The 23,385-nt window shown below is 42.2% G+C and overlaps 2 protein-coding genes across 5 annotated transcripts in view; one reads left to right on the top strand and one right to left on the bottom strand.

The window, feature by feature from the left end:
* Window positions 1-7,096, bottom strand: part of usp45 (ubiquitin specific peptidase 45) — a 103,863-nt gene extending 96,767 nt beyond the window's left edge. Inside the window, exon 1 of one of the 3 annotated variants that reach the window (XM_059983160.1) lies at window positions 6,844-7,096. The gene's annotated coding sequence lies outside the window, so the exon portion shown is untranslated. The remainder of the gene's footprint in view (window positions 1-6,843) is intronic. The other 2 variants (XM_059983158.1, XM_059983159.1) reach the window with 2 other exon arrangements.
* A 182-nt stretch (window positions 7,097-7,278) lies between these two features.
* Window positions 7,279-22,337, top strand: tstd3 (thiosulfate sulfurtransferase like domain containing 3). Of its 2 annotated transcripts, XM_059983157.1 has the most exons (5): window positions 7,279-7,411; window positions 14,330-14,509; window positions 18,475-18,634; window positions 19,277-19,382; window positions 20,023-22,337. In XM_059983157.1, the coding sequence occupies exons 1-4, from the start codon at window positions 7,315-7,317 to the stop codon at window positions 19,341-19,343; spliced, it is 504 nt and encodes a 167-aa protein (XP_059839140.1). In that variant the 5' UTR covers window positions 7,279-7,314; the 3' UTR covers window positions 19,344-19,382; window positions 20,023-22,337. The 2 variants fall into 2 exon arrangements, with proteins under 2 accessions (XP_059839140.1, XP_059839139.1); XM_059983156.1 differs by lacking the exon at window positions 20,023-22,337 and having other exon boundaries at window positions 19,277-19,926.
* Window positions 22,338-23,385: the final 1,048 nt, after the last annotated feature.

Below are 23,385 nucleotides of genomic sequence, written 5' to 3'. Positions count from 1 at the left end.
TATACTACTGAGATACACTGCTTTACGGGCGCTTACTGTAAATACACAATAGAATCAATGAAAAACCACACACAGATAAACAAAGTGCAAAAAACAAACTGCAAATACAAAAAAATATAATTAATAAATAAGCAATAAATATTGAGAACATGAGATTAAGAATCCCAGAAAGTGCATCCATAGGTTGTGGGAACAGTTCAGTGTTGGGGTGAATGAAGTTATCCCCTCTGGTTCAATTGGTGGATGTTTGAGGTTTCGTAAAGATGGTTAACTTGATCCTCAGATCCCTTTTAAATCTTTCCCTTCTCACTTTAAAACTATGCCGTCTAGTTCCCCTTCTCTGGGGAAAAAAGGCAACATGAATTCACCCCATCTATTCATGATTTTATACATCTCTGTAAGGTCATCCCTCAATCTTCTACATTTCAAGGAATAAAGTCCAAGCCTGCTCAACCTCCCCCTATAACTTAGACGCTTGAGTGCAGGCAGCATCCTTGTAACTCTTCTCTGCATTCTTTTCAGTTTAGTGCCTTTGCTATAACAAGGAAACCAAAACTGTACACGACACTCCGTGTGCAGTCTCACCAACATCTTGTACAACTGCAACATAACATCCCAACTCTTGTGCTCAGTGCCCTGGATGATGACGGCCAGCATGGCAAAGACCTCCTTCAATACTGTCTACCTGTGACACCACTTCCAGAAAAATTTATTTATTGTCAAATTACATATATATTACCATATACTACCTTAAGATTCATTTTTCTTGCACCATTACAGGAAAAGAAATACAATAGAATTCATGAAAACTATATATGAACAAATATTGACGAGCAATGTACAAAAGACAAATTGTACAAACAAAAAATAAATAATATTGAGAACGTGAGTTGTAGTCTCTTGTTTTCAGAGTCCTTGAAAGTGAGTCCATAGGTGTGGGATCTGTTCGGAGTTGTGGTGAGTAAAGTTATCCATGCTGGTTCTGAAGCATTATGGTTGTAGAGTAACAACTATTCCTGAACCTGGTGGTATGGGACCTAAAAAGCTAGAAAGATCTTAGTGAAGCTCTGTCATAGACTTGCATCATTTGCAAATTTACCAATGTCATGAAGGAATTGCTTATTTAAGGAGGATTTTTATTTGCAAAAAATCAGGTTCTTTCCTTGAAAACTCTGACCCAAAAAGTAGATGTGAAATTTCTTGCAGTGGCAGAAAACATTTCTATATTTGTTTGGATTTTTTAGCTGGCAGTTATTTTTATGCTCCAGCTTTAAACTGGTATGATTGGTAGATGAATCTGTCAGGTGGCGGCGCAGGAGATACAGGAGCCTTAGAACCCACACCACCAGGTCCTGTAACAGTTATTAACTCTCAACCAGCAGCCTCTTGAACCAGAGGGGATAACTTCACTCAACAATGAACTGTTCCCACAACCTATGGTCTCACTGTCAAGGACACTTCAACTCATGTTCTCGATATTTATTTCTATTTTTTTTCCTCTCGCTCTCTTTCGTATTTGCACAGTATGTTGTCCTTTGCTCATTGGTTGTTTACCAATCCTGTTGGGTGCGGTCTCATGTGGATTTTAGTGTGTTGCTTAGATTTACTGTGTATACCTGCAAGAAAACAAATCTCAGGGTTGTATATGATGACATATGTACTTTGATAATAAATTTACTTCTGAACTTTGATTACTGTACTGCTATTATACTTCAATAGACAAATACCTGGTGTTGATTATGCTGGAACAAAAGTGACTAATAAAATTCACTTGGACTTGAGCTAATGTACACGGAAATGACAACAAGATAAATGAGTAATGATAATACTGAGACATGAAACCAATCTTGAAATTGAAATTCATTGCAAGATCTCTCTGGAAAAAAAAGTGGTCTATCTAATATGGGAGCAGCCAAGCATTGGACCAGAAGTCACTACAAAGGACTGTGAGAACAGCTGAAAGGATCACAGGGGTCTCCCTACCATCCACTGGGAACATTTATCAGGAGCTCTGCATTCGCAGAGCCCTTGGTATTATTAGGGATCCCACACATCCGACATCCTCTGAATTTCTACCATCAGGCAGGAGACTACGATGCATGAAAACAAGAACAGTCAGGATGGGAAAAGGTTTCTTCCCTCAGGCCATTAGGCTTCTGAACTGCCTGCCATATTGTATTCGAAGTGTCACTGGTTAATCTGTTCCATACCTTTCAATATTTAATTTATCTACTTTAGTTTGTTATTTTGCGTGATTCATCTGTAGATTTTATCCTTGCCTTCATAAGTTTTTACATTATGTGTATTACACCCTGGATCTGAGAAACACTGTACTGTTTCTATATACATTATATGATTATATAATTATATACATTATACACCTGTATATAATTGAATGACAATAAACTTGACTTGCTCAAGAAAAAAGTTAGGTGAAAAATGCTTACTTTGATATAGAAATGTCCATGTCTTCTGCCGTAATCATATGGATAAAAAGCAAGAATGCAATGCTGAGGCTGTACAAGGCACTGGTGAGACCTCACTTGAGTATTGTGAGCAGTTTTGGGCCCTTATCTGAGAAAGGATGTGCTGACATCGGAGAGAGTTTGGCAAAGACTCTTGAGAATGATTCCAGGAATGAAAGGTTAATGTATGAGGAACATTTGATAGCTTATACTTGCTGGAATTTAGAAAGAATGGGGGCAGCATCTCAATGAATAAATAGTCAACCCATCGAATATCACTGAATAAATAGTCAAACCTATCAAATGTTGAAAGGTCTAGTGCAGGGGTTCCCAACTTGGGCACACAGATCCCTTGGCTAATGGTTAGGGTTTCACAGAATAAAAAAGGTTGGAACATAGAGAAGATGTTTCTTATCATGGGGGAGTCTAGGACGAGAGCCCACAGCCTCAGAATAGAGGGACATCCATGTAGTATGGAGATGAGGAGGAATTTCTTTAGCCAGAGGGTAGTGAATCTGTGGAATTCATTGCCATCGATAGGTGTGGAGGTCAGGTCAGTGGGACTATTTAAGGCAGAGGCTGATAGGTTCTTGATTAGTCAGGGCACAAAAGGTTACAGGGAGAAGGCAGAAGATTGGGGTTGAAAGGGAAAATGGATCTCCATGATGAAAGGGGGAGCAGACTGGATGGGTCAAACAGCCTAATTCTAATCCTATCTCTTATGTTCTAACACAATTTGTCTAATTAAAAATAACTTTCAGAGCAGTTACTAAATTTGTTGTAGGTATCTGAGATACTAACAAATTATGGTCACTTTCTTTTCGTCTGTATTTTAGGTTCACTGAATTAACCATATAACCATATAACAATCACAGCACGGAAACAGGCCATCTTGGCCCTCCTAGTCCGTGCTGAACCCTTAATCTCACCTAGTCCCACCTACCCGCACTCAGCCCATAACCCTCCACTCCTTTCCTGTCCATATACCTATCCAATTTTACCTTAAATGACACAACTGAACTGGCCTCTACTACTTCTACAGGAAGCTCATTCCACACAGCTATCACTCTTTGAGTAAAGAAATACCCCCTCGTGTTTCCCTTATTCTGCCCCCTAACTCTAAAATCATGTCCTCTAGTTTGAATCTCCCCTACTCTCAATGGAAACAGCCTGTTCACGTCAACTCTATCTATCCCTCTCAAAATTTTAAATACCTCGATCAAATCCCCCCTCAACCTTCTACGCTCCAATGAATAGAGACATAACTTGTTCAACCTTTCTCTGTAACTTAATTGCTGAAACCCAGGTAACATCCTAGTAAATCGTCTCTGCACTCTCTCTAATTTATTGATATCTTTCCTATAATTCGATGACCAGAACTGCACACAATATTCCAAATTTGGCCTTACCAATGCCTTGTACAACTTTAGCATTACATCCCAACTTCTGTACTCAATGCTTTGATTTATAAAGGCCAGCGTTCCAAAAGCCCTCTTCACCACCCTATCTACATGAGACTCCACTTTCAGGGAACTATGCACAGTTATTCCTAGATCTCTCTGTTCCTCTGCATTCCTCAATGCCCTACCATTTACCCTGTATGTTCTATTTGGATTATTCCTGCCAAAATGTAGAACCTCACACTTCTCAGCATTAAACTCCATCTGCCAACGTTCAGCCCATTCTTCTGACCGACATAAATCTCCCTGCAAGCTTTGAAAATCCACCTCATTATCCACAACACCTCCTACCTTAGTATCATCGGCATACTTACTAATCCAATTTACCACCCCATCATCCAGATCAATTGATGTGAGTATTTGACCAATGTGGATTCCCATTCAACTAAGCCTATTTCAGATGCCGCACAGCAATCAAGGCATTTGGAAAAGTGATCCACAGTCATTTGCTGAATGAATTTAACCCAAATAAATCCTGGTTTAAAAAACAATAGGTCAGTAAATGACTGGTTATTATAACTGTAAGGCTGTTGAAAATCTGGTTCATTCATGTAAGTTAAAAAAGGGGATTGGTCAGACCACACATGGAGTACAGACAGCAGTTTTGGGTCCCTTATCTGTGAAAAGTTGTGTTGACATTGGAGAGGGTCAAGAGGTCATTCACGAGAATGATCCCGGGATTGAAAGGGCAAATGCATGGCTCTAGGCCCGTACTCACTGGAGTTTAGAAACATGGGGGGGGGGGGGGGGAGGGAGGAGAATCTCCTTGAATAGATAGTGAAACCTATTGAATATTGAAAGGCTTGGATAGGGTGTACTTGGAGAGGATGTTTCCTATAGTGGGTGAGTCCAGGACCAGAGAACACAGCCTCGGAATAGAGAGATACCCATTTAGAACTGAGGTGAGGAGGAATTTCTTTAGCTTAATCAGAGGGTGGTGAATCTGTGGAATTCACAGACAGACATACTTTATAGATCCCAAGGGAAATTGGGTTTCATTACAGCCGCGCCAACCAAGAATAGTGTAGAAATATAGCAATATAAAACCATAAATAATCAAATAATAATAAGCTAATCATGCCAAGTGGAAATAAGTCCAGGACCAGCCTATTGACTCAAGGTGTCTGACACTCCGAGGGAGGAGTTGTAAAGTTTGATGGCCACAGGCAGGAATGACTTCCTTTGACGCACAGTGTTGCATCTCGGTGGAATGAGTCTCTGGCTGAATATACTCCTGTGCCTAACCAGTACATTATGGAGTGGGAATCATTGTCCAAGATGACATGCAACTTGACAGCATCCTCTTTTCAGACACCACCGTCAGAGAGTCCAGTTCCACCCCCACAACATCACTGGCCTTACGAATGAGTTTGTTGATTCTGTTAGTGTCTGCTACCCTCAGCCTGCTGCCCTAGCACACAATAGCAAACATGACAGCACTGGCCACCACAGACTCGTAGAACATCCTCAGCCGCATCCAGCAGATGTTAAAGGACCTCATTCTCCTCAGGAAATAGAGACGGCTCTGACCCTTCTTGTAGACAGCCTTTGCCGCAAACATAGAGGCCAAGTCATTGAGTATATTTAAAGCAGAGGTTGATAGATTCATGATTAGAGGAGGTATCAAAGGTTTCTGGGAGAAGGCAGGAGAACGAGGCTGAGAAGGATAATAAATCAGCCTATTTGGCAGCAGGGTCCTGATGAGCTGAATAGCCTAATTCTGCTCCTACGTCTTATGGAAATCTTTACCTGGGTCAAGATTCAAGTTTGTGCATATCCAAACATAAAATAAAACCTATCATTTGCTTTAACAACCAACACACCCAAGGGAATGCTGGGGGGGGGCAGCCTGCAATTTTTGCCATACATTCCAATACCAACACAGCATGCCTACCATGCTCAGCAGAACACAAATAACAACAGCCCTGTTCCTCCCTCCCACCCACACACATACACAGTCCTTGCATTGGACAAAATCTGCAACTCAGGACCCAAAGATTCTTACCCAGCTTCTGAAATAGCCCCAAAAAAATCCATTTAGCTGAAAGAGGATTTAAATTGGCGAACTGGTGGCCTGAAACACGAACTAGTTTCACAACACACCCTGGTGATATTAAATCTGATTCTGAATAAAATATGGGCAAAAAGAAAACATGCCAGTCCAGAATAAAGTTTATTATCACTGTCCTATAATAACATTACGTTTTTTCCAGCTATGTAGTGCAAAGACAAAATATTACTCCACAAGATAAATAGTGAAAAAGAAAACGAGGTAGTGTCCGTGGACTGTTCAGAAATCCTACAGCGAGGAGGAAGAAAGAGTTCCCTAATCATTGCACAAAGGGCATCAGACTCCTCCTCCCTGATGATCGTAATAAGAAGGGATACCACACAGCCAGGGCCCAGGCATCTCACTAGAGTAATAAAATTTCACAGCGACATCAGTGTTTGAACGTTAGAGAAAAAAAGCTGCTCCAATGATACTCAATATATCAGGGGTCAGGTGGGCCAAGAAAAGAATGCTGACAATCAAGGTACCATAGAACCAAGGTGAACTACGTATCGGAATTCAATTCCTAAACATGAGAGATTCTACAAATGCCTGAAATCCAGAGTAACACACACACACACAAATCCTGTGGACCTCAGCAGGTCGATGCTTCAGGCTGAGTTCCACCAGTATCTTGTGTCACTCGAGAATTCAATCCAACTTAGTCACACAATAAATGGTACAGACAAATCAGAATCAGGTTTACTAGCACCGTCTGATGTGACATGAAATTTGTTTTGGGGCTACAGGACGTACATAAATTACCAAGGGAATAACCAGGTAGTGGTGTTCACTGCTGGGTTAATGAGCGGACAGGAATGAAGCCACCGACCTGGCCTTACGGGCGGACCGGCTGCCACTCACTCACCTACCCACTGTAGGGGGCCGGTCACCCCCTGAGCCTCTTCGAGGTGTCCCGGAACTCAGTGGGCCTCAGCCGCCCTGTTCCTGGAGGTAAAGAGTCACCCACCGCGGCTCCCAGAACGGTGAACCGAGCGACCTTACACCCTCCACCGCCGTCCAAGAGCTTCGACGCCCACACAACCGGACACCCAGCGCCCGGGTTCGCGGTGACTCGCTCGGGCCGGCGCCGTCGCTCTATCGCCTGCGCATGTGCGGAGCCGAATCCCCCCCCCCCCCCCCCCGGACCTGATTGGAAGTCGGGAGCCGGCAGCCTCCCCTCCGCCTCGAGCGCGTGCGCGCAGAGCGGCCGGCGCCGTCATCCCGTCGTTTGCGCGTGCGCCGGCCTGAAGCCCAGCCGGATGTCGGGGAGGGGGGGTGGTGTCGACGTCGGCACCGAGCATGCGCAGTGCCTGTTCGGGGAGCGGTCGGGGAAGACATGGCTCGGGTTGTCGGCTTGGTGTCGGCGCTGCTGCTGCGGGTGGCGAGCCGGAGTACGGTCGCTGAAGTCTGCCGCCCTCAGAGGAGGTATTGGGGTGAGTTAAAGAGGATGAAGTCGATAGCAAACGGTAACTGAAGGAAGGTAATAGAGGCAAGTAGACGAGGTGCTGGAAATATTCAGCCTTAAACGGTCTCTAATGCCTCAGAGACCATTCCTCACAACAGGAATGAGACTAACGTTCATAAAGCCACAGTGAGGGTGGGCTGCGGAGGGGATGACTCTGGTAGGGTCTTCACGCTACAACTGCTGTTATCTTCCAAGATCAGGTTTATTGTCATCTGTGCCTATATATGTAGTCCTCTGGACTACAGTACACCCACAAAGCATCTATCACACACAACACAAGTGAACAAAATATTACCACAAGTAAGTTAACAAATCTAATTCAAAATGCACGTCGAGTGCGCAGTAGAGTTAAACAATAAACTTCCTTTCATTCCTCTTAAGACTGCCATGTCCTGTTCCTACTCGCCCAGCCTGCAGTGGAGTGCTGATTGTTCTCTCTTACCATGGAGTAGGAGCTACAGAAGATTTTAAATCCCACATTGCCAGGTTCAAGAACATTTACTTCCCTTCAGCCAACCTCCCCGCACAACCCTAATTGCAGGAGTTCAGCAGCACTATGACCACTTTGCATTAAAATAGACTTTGTTGTGTTTTGTTCTAATTGTGTTTTCTTATTTTAAAAAAGTGTATAATTTCTGAATGCTGTTTATATGATGCTATACACTTGTAATGCTGTTAAAAATAATATTTTATTAACTTTATGGTAACATTTTGTTTTATGTGCTGTGTGTGATGTTTTGTGGGTGCACTGTGGTCCAGAGGAACATTGCTTCATTTGGTTGTATACGTGTACAGGCTGATGACAACAAACTTGAAATAAGCTTTACATTGTACCTGTACATAAACATATCTGTGTATCTGACAATAAACTGAGACTCAACAAGACCAAAGTGGCATACCTCACCAGCTGCCATATCAGGATTAAACCCAGGTCAGTGGAGCTGCAATAGGGTAATGCCAAATGCTGCTTCCGTGTGAATGTCTTGCAGACTCTGTTTGGGTCTAACTTAACACAGTACATGTGATACGTAGAACTCAACGTTTTAGGAACAGCTTCATCACTTCCACCGTCAGATTTCTGAGTGGGCAGTGAACTCACGTCCACTACCTCACTATTTTTTCTTGTGTCTTTTTACACTGATTTAGTTTTTTTTAACATATATTTCTTTAAAAGTTTCAAAGGTACATTTAATATCAGAAAAATGTATACAATATCCATCCTGAAATTATTTTTCTTCACAAACATCCACAAAAGCAGAGGAGTGTCCCAAAGAATGAATGACGGTTAAATGTTAGAACTCCAAAGCCCCCCCTCCAGCTCCCCCCTCCCATGCACAAGCAGCAGCAAAGCGTCAATAAAGACACAAACTTGAAGTACCCCAGACTACTCGTTCACCCAGCATTTGACATACCACAAGCTTTCTCTCTCTCACTAATAAGGGAAAAAGAGGTGTTCCCGTTTCATATTGAGAGGGGAGACATAACAAAACAACTCGCTGATTTATGATGTCAAAAGTCTGTTCTGTCGCTTCTTCCAAGCTCTGTGCCCAAAGAACTCAGGTCTCTGGGCACACAGCAGCAGCCAGCTTGCTGCTTTCGATCTTCCGTTTCCCACGACTCACCAGTTTCCCGCAGAGGCACTGACCTCGAGTCCACCTGCCTCCAGAGCCACGAGAACCTGGAACCCTGAAGGCATGCTAGTCGTCTAGGCTGCATCCTTGGCATATCGAATAACAGCCAGTCATGAGACCCCAAGAGCGCATCCCATTCCCACAAAAAACCAAAGTGAGCGTGTAACTCCAGGTCAGGGTCTTCAAAAGAACCTGAAAGGGGAAAATAGAGATATTAAAGATAGAAATAGAGCTGTTTCTGAAAATGCAAAGAAGTTGCAATTAGACGCCATCGTCTCCTAAACTCCAGCCTCCTTATTGTAAACATAGAAAACCTACAGCACAATACAGGCCCTTTGGCCCACAATGCTGTGCCGAACATGTATTTATTTTTAGAAATTATCTAGGGTTACCCACAGCCCTCTATTTTACTAAGCTCCATGTACCTATCCAGGGGTCTCTGAAAAGACACCACTGCCTCCACTGTTGTCGGCAGCCCATTCCACGCACTCACCACTCCCTGTGTAAGAAAAACTTACCCCTGACATCTTCTCTGAACCTACTTCCAAGCACCTTGAAACTGTGCCCTCTCGTGTCAGCTATTTCAGCCCTAGGAAAAAGCCTCTGACAATCTACACTATCATCATCTTATACAACTCGATCACATCACCTCTCATCCTCTGCCGCTCCAAGGAGAAAAGGCTGAATTCACTCAGCCTGTGTTTATAAGACATGCTCCCCAATCCAGGCAATATCCTTGTAAATCTCCTCTGAACCCTTTCTATAGTTTCTACATCCTTCCTGTAGTGAGGTGACCAGAACTGAACACAGTAGTCCAAGTGGGGTCCGAACAGGGTCCAATATAGCTGTAACATTACCTCTCGGCTCTTAAACTCAAACCAGGGTTGATGAAGGCCAATGCACCATACACCACCTTAACCACAGAGTCAACCTGTGCAGCAGCTTTGAGTGTCCTATGGACTCGGACCCCAAGATTCCTCTGATTCTCCATCTACTATATTCTACCATCATATTTGACCTATCAAGATGAACTATCTCACACTTATCTGGGTTGAACTCCATCTGCCACTTCTCAGCCCAGTTTTGCATCCTATCAATATCCTGCTGTAACCTCTGACAGCCCTCCACACTATCCACAACACCCCCAACCTTCGTGTCATCAGCAGATTTACTAACCCATCCCTCCACCTTCCTCATCCAGGTCACTTATAAGAGAAGGGGTCCCAGAACAGATTCCTGAGGCACACCACTGGTCACCGACCTCCATGCAGAATATGACCCATCTACAACCACTCTTTGCCTTCTGTGGGCAAGCCATTTCTGGATCCACAAAGCAATGTCCCCTTGGATCCCATGCCTCCTTTCTCAATGAGCTTTGCATGGGGTACCTTATCAAATGCCTTGCTGACATCCATATACACTACATCTACTGCTCTACCTTCATCAACATGTTTAGTCACATCCTCAAAATATTCAATCAGGCTCTAAAGGCACGACCTGCCTTTGACAAAGCCATGCTGACTATTCCTGATCATTTTATGCCTCCCCAAATGATCATAAATCCTGCCTCTCGGGATCTTCTCCATCAACTTACTAACCACTGAGGTAAGACTCACTGGTCTATAATTTCCTGGACGATCTCTTCTCCCTTTCTTGAATAAGGGAACAACATCCACATCCTTCCAATCATCCGGAACCTCTCCTGTCCCCATTGATGATGCAAAGATCATTGCCAGAGCCTCAGCAATCTCCTCCCTCACCTCCCAGGAGCCTGGGGTACATCTCATCCAGTCCCGGAGACTTATCCAACTTGATGCTTTCCAAAAGCTTCAGCACATCTTCTTTCTTAATGTCTATATGCTCAAGCTTTTCAATCTGCTGTAAGTTATCCTTACAATTGTCAAGATCCTTTTCCATAGTGAATACTGAAGCAAAGTATTCGTTGAGTGCCTATGCTATCTCCTCCAGTTCCATACATGCTTGTTCACTGTCACACTTGATTGGTCCTATTCTCTCATGTCTTATCCTCTTGCTCTTCACATACATACTTGTAGAATGCCTTGGGCTTTTCTTGAATCCTGCTCGCTAAGGCCTTCTCATGGCCCCTTCTGGCTCTCCTAATTTCATTCTTAAAGCTCCTTCCTTCTAGCCTTATAATCTTCATGATCGCTATCATTACTTAGTTTTTTGAACCTTTTGTAAGCTTTTCTTCTTGATTAGATTTTCAACAGCCTTTGTACACCATGGTTCCTGTACCCCTACCACCCTCTCTTATCTCATTGGAACGTGCCTAAGCAGATCGTCATGCAAATATCCCCTGAACATTTGCCACATTTTGCTGTACATTTTCCTGAGAACATCCGTTCCCAATTTATGCTTCCAAGTTCCTGCCTGACAGCTTCATTTTTTCCCCTTACTCCAATTAAACGCTTTCCTAACTTGTCTGTTCCTATCTCTCTCCAATGCTATTGTAAGGGAGATAGAATTGTGATCACTATCTCCAAAATGCTCTCCCACTGAGAGCTCTGACACCTGACCAGGTTCATTTCCCAATACCAGATCAAGTGCCGCTTGTAGACTTGTCTAGATATTGTGTCAGGAAATCTTCCTGAACACACCTAACAAACTCCACCCCAGTCTAAATCCCTTGCTCTAGGGAGATGCCAATCAATATTAGGGAAATTAAAATCTCCCACCACAACAATCCTGTTATTATTACACCTTTCCAGAATCTGTCTCTCTCTCTCTGCTCCTCGGATGTCACTGTTACTATTGGGTGGTCTGTAAAAAAACACCCAGTAGAGTTACTGATCCCTTCCTGTTCCTAACTTCCACCCACAGTGACTCAGTAGACAATCCCTCCATGACTTCCTCCTTTTCTGCAGCTGTCACACTATCTCTGATCAACTGTGCCACACCCCCAGCACTTTTGCCTCCCTCCCTGTCCTTTCTGGAACATAGATAGCCCGGCACTTGATGTAACCATTCTTGCCCCTGAGCCATCCAAGTCTCTGTAATGGCCACAACATTACTGATCTGCGATCTCTCATCCGCTTTGTTCATGGTGCTTCTTGCATTAAAATAGACACATCTCAAACCATCAGTCTGAGCGTATCCCTTCTCTATCACCTACCTAAAACCACCAGTCTGAGTGCATCCCTTCTCTGTTACCTGCCTATCCTCCCTCTCGCACTGTCTTCAAGGTTTCTCTATTTGTGAGCCAACAGCCCCTTCCTCCGTCTCTTCAGTCCGGTTCCCACCCCCAGCAATTCTAGTTTAAACTCTCGCCAATAGCCTTAGCAAACCTCTCCACCAGGATATTGGCCCCCTTGGGATTCAAGTGCAACCCATCCTTTTTGTACAGGCCACACCTGTCCCAAAAGAGGTCCCAAGGATCCAGAAATCTGAATCTCTGCCCCCTGCTCCAGTCCCTCTGGCTGTTCTCCTTTCCACTGCAGGATATCTTGGACACGATCAGAAACATCCCAGACCCTGGCACCTGGGAGGCAAACCACCATCCGAGTTTCTTTCCTACATCCACAGGATCGCTAGTCTGACCCCCTAACTATAGAGTCCCCTATCATTGCTGCCATCCTCTTCTTTTTCCTACCCTTCTGAACCACAGGGCCAGGCTCTGTGCCAGAGGCATGATCACTGCTGCTTCCCTCCGGTAGGCCATCTCTTCCCCCCCCCCCCCCCCCCCACCACCTCAACAGTACTCAAGCAGGAGTACTTATTTGTTAAGGGGGACAGCGGCAGGGTTACTCTCTGGTATCTAACTCTTGCCCTTCCCCCTCCTGACTGTTACCCACTTATCTGTCTCCCCAGGTCCCAATGTGGCTACTTGCCTATAGCTCTATCACCTCCTCACTCTCCCTGACCAGACAAAGGTCATTGAGCTGCATCTCCTGGTCCCTAAGCAGGCGCAGCTCAACACACCTGGCACAGATGTGGCTGACCATCAGCTGTACTTTAGAGTTTTTCTTTTATTATTATGTATTGCAATGTACAGCTGCTACAAAACAACGAATTTCATGACATATGCCAGTGATATTAAACTTGATTCTGTTACGTACCCCGTAACTGGGTCACTTGCCAGCAAAGATAGAGAGGTCCGTTGAAGTCTGATGGTACTATTTTTAACGGTATTTATTGATAAAAATACACAAAAATAATATCAATGCAAACATACATATAATATACATCGTCAATACTAAATCTAAAAGTGCGGGTATAATAATAATCAATAAGAAATAGCTCTATCATTGTCTAGGGGATAATGTATTGTCCGATGGAAATATAAAAGTCACTCAAATTCATTCAAGCTGCATCTTTTGGTTAGAGAGAGAGACGGATTAAAACTTGCCCATTCCTTTTATGATGTCGATCCTTTGAGAGTCGTTGGGGCTGATTTATCCTTTGTTGTTAGCTAAAGCCATTCTTCCGTGGCAAGACCCAACAATTTCAAGGCAAATAGAAAAGGACGCACGTGGGCTTTTCCACCGGCTTTCGCTATTACGCTGTTACAGGAGTTCTAGCGTTTCTTCTGGTGCGTCTGAGGGGCTGTTCCCACAGACCCTCTTTTATCCTGACTCACAGGGTCTCAGATGTCAATCAGGGAGGAATGATGCCATCCCTCAACCAGCCCACGTTGACTAAGGGCTTCCATGAAGTACAGTATTCAATACACAATTCCGTCTCCAAGAGACAATGACCTGTTCCATGGCTTTGTATCGCTGGGGCCAGGACATTCCAAACATCTCTCTCTCATTTCCTGGGTCTCCTGACCTGACTTAATAGCGATCTTGTGATTCTTAAAAAGGAGGTGGGGGGCACAGGCATAACAATTCTGATTAAGGACCCCATTACCCAGGACATACCCTCTTATTGCTACCATCAATGAGGAAGTACAGGAGTCTGAGGAAATAAATAATGACTTCTTTAGATCTTGTAATATTCTGAACAAATACTACCTGGCTGTTGAATCTTTGCAATATTTATTTCAGTTTCTAGTATACTTATCTTTTTATAGGCATTTTCTAAAGGCTTAATCTTTTAACATTGTGAGTAGACCATTTGGTGTATGGTTTACAAGGTCTACAGTGTCTTCTTGCCTTACGAATTGTTAGCATAAACTTGATTCAATATTGCTTGGCAAGATTCCTACTTTTACGTTGATTATTTGCTATCAATTGTATATGTAACAAAAGAATGGAATTTTAAATTCTGAAGCTATTTTCGTTTCTGTTATTTAGCTCCTGTTCCCCAAAGCCAACCCAAAGCTTGTTACAGTGTTTGTACAGCGCCATCTGAAACTGTCACTTACCAGGAATTAAAGCAGTTGCTCAAATCAAACAAAATTGTTCTGATTGACGTCAGAGAACGCTGGGAACTTCAGGAGTACGGGCAGATACCTGGATCCATAAATATACCACGTAAGTACACCATGACAGATCTGGACATAACTCATCTGTTGGTTATATTGTAACATTAACCAAAATGTTGTTTAAAAACACAAAACATGTAAAGCATTAATAAATGACCTGAGTATGTTATCAAATTGTTTGTGATTTGGACTCCTGAGCTAATGATATATTTAATGCCTTTGTGTATCAGGTACAGGTCTGGCCACTGATTGTGGATCATGGTGTTAAATAAGCAACAGAGTGTAGAAGTTGAAAACAATGGATAGATAAGTAATGTTGACTCCATGAAGAAAAACTAAGCAAGCTAGGTCTGCTCAATTTTGAATAAAAAAAGTGTCACAAGGGTCATCTTAAGGTTTAAAGATGTGTGAAATATAAAGTAAAAGGATTGGGGAGGAAGAAGATCAGTGTAAAGGCAAAGATAGGTAACATTGACAACAAGGCTATCATGAGAAAATGGTCTTCTGCATGAACAAGAAAGAGTATTGTAATAAGTGAGTTTGAAACGTTCACATGATCAACTTCTTCGCCTAATTTGTAGCCTTTGTATTTAAGTGTTTTGCATCATTGGGGAAGTGAAAAAGGTTGCCAGTGGTGTTCAACTGATGAAGCTAGTGTTCTTCCTTTACCTTTCCTGGGTGGTTGATGAACAAACCTTAAGGAAGGAATCAGTGGAAATCTAGATCAGGAGGAATGGGGCTTGTTTCAAAATTGCTGATTCTTGTGGTATTCTGCTGAACATTGTGGGGATGATGGCACCTGAATGTGTGGTGACATTCCCAGGCAATCCCCAGGTTAATGCAAACAACACATTCCACTGTACGTTTTGAAGTACATGTGATAAATGAATCTGAAAACTCAATTCAAAGTAAATTGATGATCAAAGTTCATGTATGTTACCATATACAAGTCTGAGATTCATTTTCTTGTGGGCATTCACAGTAAGTACAAGAAACACAATAGGATCAATGAAAAACTGCATACAAGAACAGACAAACAGCCAATGTATAAAACACAAATTCTGCTAATATAATAGGAAAAAACAATAAATAACAATGAATATTGAGAGCATGAGATGAAGGGTCCTTGAAAGTGAGACCGAAGGTTGTGGAAGCAGTTCAGTGACGTTATCCCCTTTGGTTCAAGAGCCTGATGCCCGAGGGGTAATAACTGTTCCTCACCTTGTGATGTGAGTTCTGGGGCAATGCCCTTGATGTCAGCCAGGTGAAATGAGACATTGCCAACTATGAGCAAAGCTCTGTTGTCTTAGTTGTTTCTCACACAGTATTGTTCAACAGGAGAAAACCAGAGGACTTGAGCTAAGGGTGAAGGGGGAAAAGTTTAAAGGGAACATTAGGGGGAGCTTCTTCTCACAGAGAGTGGTGGGAGTGTGGAATGAGCTGCCAAATGAATTAGTAAATGTGGGCTCACTTTTAACAATAAGAAAAACTTCGACAGGTACACGGATGAGAGGTGTATGGAGGGATACGGTCCAGGTGCAGGTCAGTGGGACTAGGCAGAAAAATGGTTCGGCACAGCCAAGAAGGGCGAAAAGGCCTGTTTCTGTGCTGTAATGTTGTCTGGTTCTAAGGATAGGAAGTGGAGGAAACAACATGATGTATTATTGGATGTGCAGCTCAGTTGTCCAGGCTTTTCTGTTAGATCATGCCATGAAAAGATTGACTTTTAAAAAGAAAAAAAAAGATCTTGGGGTAGTATGTGGCGATACATACGTACTTTGATAATAAATTTACTTTGCCTTTTGAAGAATAAGGGCATTTTCAAGCTGCAGGGTTTATACTGTACCATAAATGACCAATCCGTAGGAAGGGTAGTAAGAAGCAAATCAGTAAAAAATTAAACTTGTGCAGTAGCTCTGGAGTAGTAAAGATAAAGATTAATGTTGTTTGTTACATGTACATCTAAATATACAGTGCAATGTGTTGTTTGCATCAAGGATGTGCTAAGGGCAGCCCATAAGTGACACCATGCTTCAGGTGACAACATAACTTGCCCAAATTTAATAATCTTAACCCTTGTGTCTTTTTGGAAAGTGGGAGGAAACCTATGCAGTCACAGAGAGAACGTGCAAACTGTTTAAAAACAGTGGAAGGAATTAAACCCCGATTGCTGACTATAAACCATTAGGCTGTTGTGCTGCCCTAGTTTTGATGGGGGGTGGGGGGTCACCTGTCCAAATATTCGAATGTAATTGAACTGGACAGAGTGCAAAGATTTCCCACGAATCATATCTGGATTGGAGGACTTTAGTTGTAGGGAGAGATTATGGGCTGGGCTTGTTTTATCTGGAGTGAAGAATGCTGGGGTTCACTTCTTAGAAGTGTGCATGAATACGAGAGGCATAGACAATGCAGGTGGTCAAAATCTTTTTCCCGTGGTGGGAGTGTGGAAAACGCAGGCATAGTTTTAAGGTAAGAGGTAAGAAAACTGAAGGGAATTTTCTCAAATTTTACTGTAACAACGTCTTGTGGGACATATCTAATGAGAGAATAGTTTGAGTGAGATGGAGCTTTTCTCTTTAGAGCGGAGGAGGATGAAAGGTGACTTGATAGAAGTGTATAAGATGATAAGAGGCATTGATAGAGTGAACAGCCAGAGACTTTTTCCCAGGCTAGAAATGGCTAAAAGGAGGGGGCACCATTTCTAAGGTTAATTGGAGGATAGTAAAGGGGGGAGGTTTTTCACAGGGAGCAGTGGATACATGGAATGTGCTGTCAGGGCTGGTGGGAGAGACATTTAAGAGGCTCATGCATATGGATGAGGGCAATGTTCAGATGGGCTTGATTGATCTTAGGTTAAAAGGTCGGCACAGCATTGTGGGCCAAAGGGCCTGTACTGTGCTGGAATGTTCAGCGTTCTAGTTTGACAATATAATTGGAGGACATCAGAAAGATCCATATAGGACTGAAGTGGAGCATTAGAATGACAGCATCACTCTTTCTGACTGCAGTATTCCATATATTAAATAAAGCCTGTTCGTTTCTCCCCTGTGTAGCAGAGTGCATTCTGTTCAGTGGGTATTGTATATTGAAACAATTCATTCCCAATGTTTGCAAAGCTCGGATTGTCAACAGATGAAGTGGCTAATGTTGCACATTTATCCTCGCATAGGAAGGCACTGGCAGAACAACAACGCAATGTGTGAGAGTTAAAGTAAAGAATACTACATATTCCTTTAAAGACAGACATAACTTAGGCTGCTATCCTGCAAAACATGATCATTATATTGAACTTTGCACACAAATGCTGGAGGAAATCAGCTAATACAGCATCTATCAAAATGAATAAACAGACGACATGTCGGTCCAAGGCCTTTCATCAGGACTTGGAGACACTTGGGAGGGAGAGTGGGGAGAATAAATTGTCAACATTTCAGGTAGAAACCCTGCATCTTATTGAATTATTAACTTCTACAGGATCAGCTTGTCACTTTCAAAGATAAATTGCAACACTGAGGTTTGAAGGAATTCTGTTAGGTAATAGGAGGCATTCGGCTCTGTAATTCTGATTTTAATCTGCATTGGAATATTATCCTTTTGACAGATACTGATAATTTGGATTACAAGGTATATGCATACACTAACCTGCAACGTTCCGTGTGTGCAGTATTTCATATCTCTAGAGCTACATATGTAAAATGAATCTGCAGATGCTGGAAATCCAGAGTGACACACACAATGCTGGAGGAACTCAAGCAGGTCAGCCTGCAACAACAGTTGACGTTTGGACCTTTGGGGCACACTAGAGTTATTCCTCTCCTTGGCCTGTTATGCTGAGCTTCTCCAGCATTTTGTGTGTGTAAAATGAAACTCTTATTTTTATTTTTTTGTAATATAGTGGTAAGCACAAAAAAAAGTCATCTTGGATATGCGACAATTTTTAAAACAAAAATACTGTCATCATTTTACAGATATTGGTGGGAATGATTACAATTTTTTCTCATTTGCTTTAAGTGGGTGAAGTGGAGCAAACATTGCAGCTGAATCCTGAACGTTTTATGGAAATGTACAAAGAAAGAATGCCAACCACGTCAGATAAAATTGTCTTTTCATGCTTGGCAGGACTCAGGAGTAAAAAGGCCTTAGATACTGCTACATCTTTAGGCTACAGCAGGTGAGTACCGTACTAGCAACTTGTAGTAAAAGTGCAAGAGGTTCTGCAGATACTGAAAATCTTGAGCAACACACAAAATGCTGGAAGATGGTGTATTTCTTGAGTTCAATAGTTTTCCATCCTATTACAGATGATCTCTTTTATTCTTTTTGCCCTTCCTTGCAATTTGTTTAATTTCTAGCATTTTGTGATTCTAATTAAGCATCATCAATATAATTGTTAACTGGTTCTTTCTCAACAGATGCTTTCTGACTTTGTTAGTGCTTATCTATGTTTGTATATGTTTTTTTTTATTCTTTACCTTCTCTATTTTCTATTCAAAAAACAGTTAAATAACTAATTTGGTAACAGTAACTTTGTCTCATCTGTGGAGAGAAACTTCTGGACTATGACTCTTGTATAAAGAGGAAGCAGTGTGATTTTAGGAAATACTCAATAGCTTGTATGGAATTTATAATCGTCATGAAAGGCACTTCCACCATAATTGCCATCCTTCAGAAGCAGTTCAGCATATTGCTTTGAGATTTTGATGTGATGTAATGCTGTATTTATTCAAATATTTGCCATTAATGCAAATAAGATTCTCTCTTTTGGCACAGCATCAGGTGTTTAAATAACTGAATTTAAATGTTTTTGTTTTAGAGCTGTACATTTTCCAGGTGGTTGGGAAGAATGGCAATCCAGTGAACTTGCTGAGAAAAAAGGATAAGCCATTTCAGGAGTTTCTTACTGAACGAATTCCCAATGAGTATGAGAGTCTCAAATCTATAAATGAAATATGTTCTTTCTAGTTTATAGTACATTGATAATTTGCAAATGTTATATCTGTGTTTTTTAAATTCTGATCTTTTTCCACATATGTAAACAATGCTTGAGTACAAGATTTGAAATTCAATAAATTTTGAGGTTCTTTTTTATTTGAAAACAGTGTTGTTCTGTGCATTCCATCAGTTGATGGAAGTAACAATCTAATGGTGGCATAAACTCTGAAGAGTTCTTTTGAATAAAATCCTAAAGTCAAAATTCAAAAGTGTAATATAAATTTGCTCTCAAAGTACATCACCACATGCTATCCTGAGATTCATTTTCTTCTATTCACATTGAAGTACAAAGAAACACAATGAATGAAAAAACGCACACAGAAAGCAGGGTCTTGCGGGCTGCCTGCAGCATGTCCTCGAACTGTGTTGGGTGTTAATGCAAACAATGCATTTCACTATAGCTTTTGATGTACATGTGATAAATAAAGCTTATCTTTAAAACCTTTAACTTTATTGACACAATTACACTTACTCTTCCTCACACACTCATCCTAATGTCATAAATTCAAAACCGCAAGGTGGCCATATAATCAAGTGTAACGGCTGTTTTTACTATTATGCTTGCAGATTGCAGATTATTTTCAGAAGCCTTTACTACACGCACAAAATGCCGGAGGAGCTCAACAAGTCAGGTAGGAAAATGGAAAGGAGTAAAGAGTCAACACTTCAGGCTGAGACCTTTCATCAAGACTTCAATCAAAATGTTTCATCTTTTCCATAGATGCCGTCTGACTTGCTTGTTCCTTCACCATTTTGTGTGTTACTCTGGATTTCCAGCATCTGCAGAATCTCGTGTTACTGGTTCTAAACTGGTACTCGTATAATAAATATAAGATCATAAGACATAGGAGTAGAATTAGACCATCTATCATGGTTGATTGATTATTATCCCTCTCAACCCCATTCTCCTGCCTTCACTTGGTAACCATACTAATCAAGAACCTATCAACCTCTGCTTTAAATATGCAATGATGTGGCCACCACAATCATCTGTGGCAATGAATTCCAGATTCACCATCCTCTGGCTAAAGAAATTCCTCCTCATCTTTGTTCTAAAGGGACGTCCCTTTATTCTGAGTCTGTGCCCTCTTGTCCTAGACTCACTCACTATAGGAAACACCCTCTCCACATCCATTCTATCTAGGCCTTTCAATATTTGATAGGTTTCAGTAAGATTCAAAGAGAATTAAATATCTCATGTGAAGAGGTATTTTGCAATATTTACTAAGAAATTTCTTAATATTCAAATTAATCCTCAGTTGCATCATTGTTTACCAGATTCATGAATCACTCTCCTGCTTCATTTTAGTTACATCCTATATCTGTGACGGTTATATTTTTTTTACAATTTTGTGCAAACATGTGTGTCTTGAAGCCTACAGATGGCTTTCCAGTTAACCAAGAAATTATATTTGTGTTGTTACAGACTATGACTTAATTACATTATGTCTATAGCCAAATCCCCTACTTCCCTTTCACACCCCAAAATGAAACACAAATGAAGCTTTTTTAACACAATTTCTGCCTGTGCTTTCACTTTTTTTTTGTAAAAAGGTTTCAGCCCACTTAGCCAAATGAGATAAGTCAGTATCTAATTTTTCTGCTTTCATGAGTTCTCTAGCTTCCTGGTTTCAGCCTCTTCCTTTCCAGTCCAGCTGAAAGGTCTCAGCCTGAAACGCTCATTCCTCCCCACTGATGCTGCCTAGCTTGCTGAGTTCCTCCAGCAGTCTGTGTCTTTTAAGTCAGTACTATAATGTTTTCAAGACACATGTAATCTTTTGAAAGCCAAGCATCAACTCAAAAGTTCAAAGTAAATTTATTATGAAAGTACATATGTCACCGTATACATCTCTGAGATTCATGTTTTGCAGGCACACTCAATAAATCCATAAGAGAACAATAACAATAGAATGAATGAAAGACAGCACTCACTAACTTGGACATTCAACCAATCTGCAAAAGACAACAAATTCTTAAAAAAAAATGGAAAGAAAGAATAAATATACAGAGCATGAGATAGTGAGTTGTGGGAACATTATAATGAGGGGACGTGAAGTTATCCCCATTGGTTCAAGAGCTTGATGCTTGAGTAACAACTGTTCCTAAACCTGGTCCTATGAATCATGAGGTTCCTGTACCACCTTCCTGATGATGGATGCTGCTTTCCTGCGACAGTGCTTCATGTAGATGTGCTCAACATGGGGACTGCTTTAGTCATGATGGACAGGGCCGTATCCACTGTGTGGTCATGTTTATAAGCCTAAAGGTTTATTTTATAAAATGCTTTTCCCATACTGACATTTGCAGGTTTTTAAAATCCTATTTAAGTACTTTTGTTCAGTGAACCAAAGATAGTCCATGTTGGAGAGTGTTGTTAGTATCTGCATTTACTGAGTTGATTAATGGGAGGTGAAGAGTATTTCTGTTTTCATGTGGATCCTTGTCAGTGGTATTTGGTATCACTGCGGAGGCAGTTTGGTTGAGTAACAGAATTATAAATTTTTAGTACTTATAAGGTATATTCTTCAGTGAGCAAAGTGATGACAAGATTGTTTATTGTCATTCTTCAGTACATGTAAAGAATGAAATGATTGTTACTCCAGATCCAATGTTGCTTAAAAAAACACACACAATAAGCATATAGAACACAATATTCCACTTTTGTGTCCACCTTTTTTCCAGAAGTGGGCAATTATAAATTCACGTTCTAGCAAGGATATCACCCTCCCCATTTCTTTAGTCTCTGCACTGTAAACATTTTAAACCACTCTTTATAACGTGGTTCACTTTGTAAATAAGTAATGGTAATTATGTATTTGTGCACATTTTATTCCAGTTGTGTACTTTAACCTCCAAGTTTTTAAAATAATTCTTTATTCTTATTGTTGAATGTTTTTGTAGCATGTCACACTAACAACCCACAGCAAATTTCTAATATGTTAATTGTATATTGTAGCGATGTGCTACACACAGCGCTGAAATAACGACACGCAGTCGGTAAGACGTTTCAAGACTAGTCTCCCCCCCGCGCGCTGGCTATTTGTGAGCCAGTTTGCCTGCGCAGAAAGTGGGTCGCCACGTAATCCCGCCCCCCCCCAGAACCGGCGATACACCCCCCAATGTCCACAGTCTGGATCAGCCTCTGTTTGGGAGGTCTGCCTCTGTGCTGCGGTGCCTGAACCTCAACCGGCTGCGCCATGTCCACATGGGCTGGTTTGAGTCGGTCCACTGTGAAAACCTCCTCTTTCCCTCTAATGTCCAGAACGTATGTGGACCCGTTGTTGTTGATCACCTTGAACGACCCCTCGTATGGCCGCCGTAGCGGTGTCCGGTGTCCACCCCTTCGTACAAACACAAACTTATAGTCCTGCAGGTCTTTGGGTACGTGGGTCGGGGTCCGTCCGTGCTGTGAAGTCGGCAATGGGGACCAGGTTGCCGAGCCTCTCGCATAGCCTGTCCAGGACAGCCAGGGGTGCGCTGTACACCAACTCGGCTGACGAGGCGTTCAGATCCTCTTTGGGCGCTGTGCGGATTCCAAGCAGGACCCAGGGAAGCTCGTCCACCCAATTAGGTCCTCTCAGGCGGGCCATGAGAGCCAACTACAAGTGACGGTGGAAGCGTTCCACTAGTCTGTTCCATTGTGGGTGGTAGGCAGTTGTGTGGTGTAGCTGCGTACCCAACAGGCTGGAAGTGAACTGGCCGCCTCCGTCGGAGGTAATGTGGGCTGGTATCCCGAAGCATGCTACCCAGGTTGCAATCAGTGCTCGGGCGCAGGAATCGGCAGATGTGTCGGTGAGCGGGACCGCCTCTGGCCACCTAGTGAACCGGTCTACCATAGTTAGGAGGTACCGCGCTCCTCGGGATACTGGTAGGGGGCCCACGATATCCACATGAATGTGGTCTAACCTCCGGTGGGTGGGCTCAAACTGC

The sequence above is a fragment of the Hypanus sabinus genome, chromosome 10, assembly GCF_030144855.1.
Source record: "Hypanus sabinus isolate sHypSab1 chromosome 10, sHypSab1.hap1, whole genome shotgun sequence".
Taxonomy (NCBI): Eukaryota; Metazoa; Chordata; class Chondrichthyes; order Myliobatiformes; family Dasyatidae; genus Hypanus; species Hypanus sabinus.
Note: the sequence above shows the minus strand (reverse complement) of the source record. Positions and strands in the feature narration are given on the sequence as shown.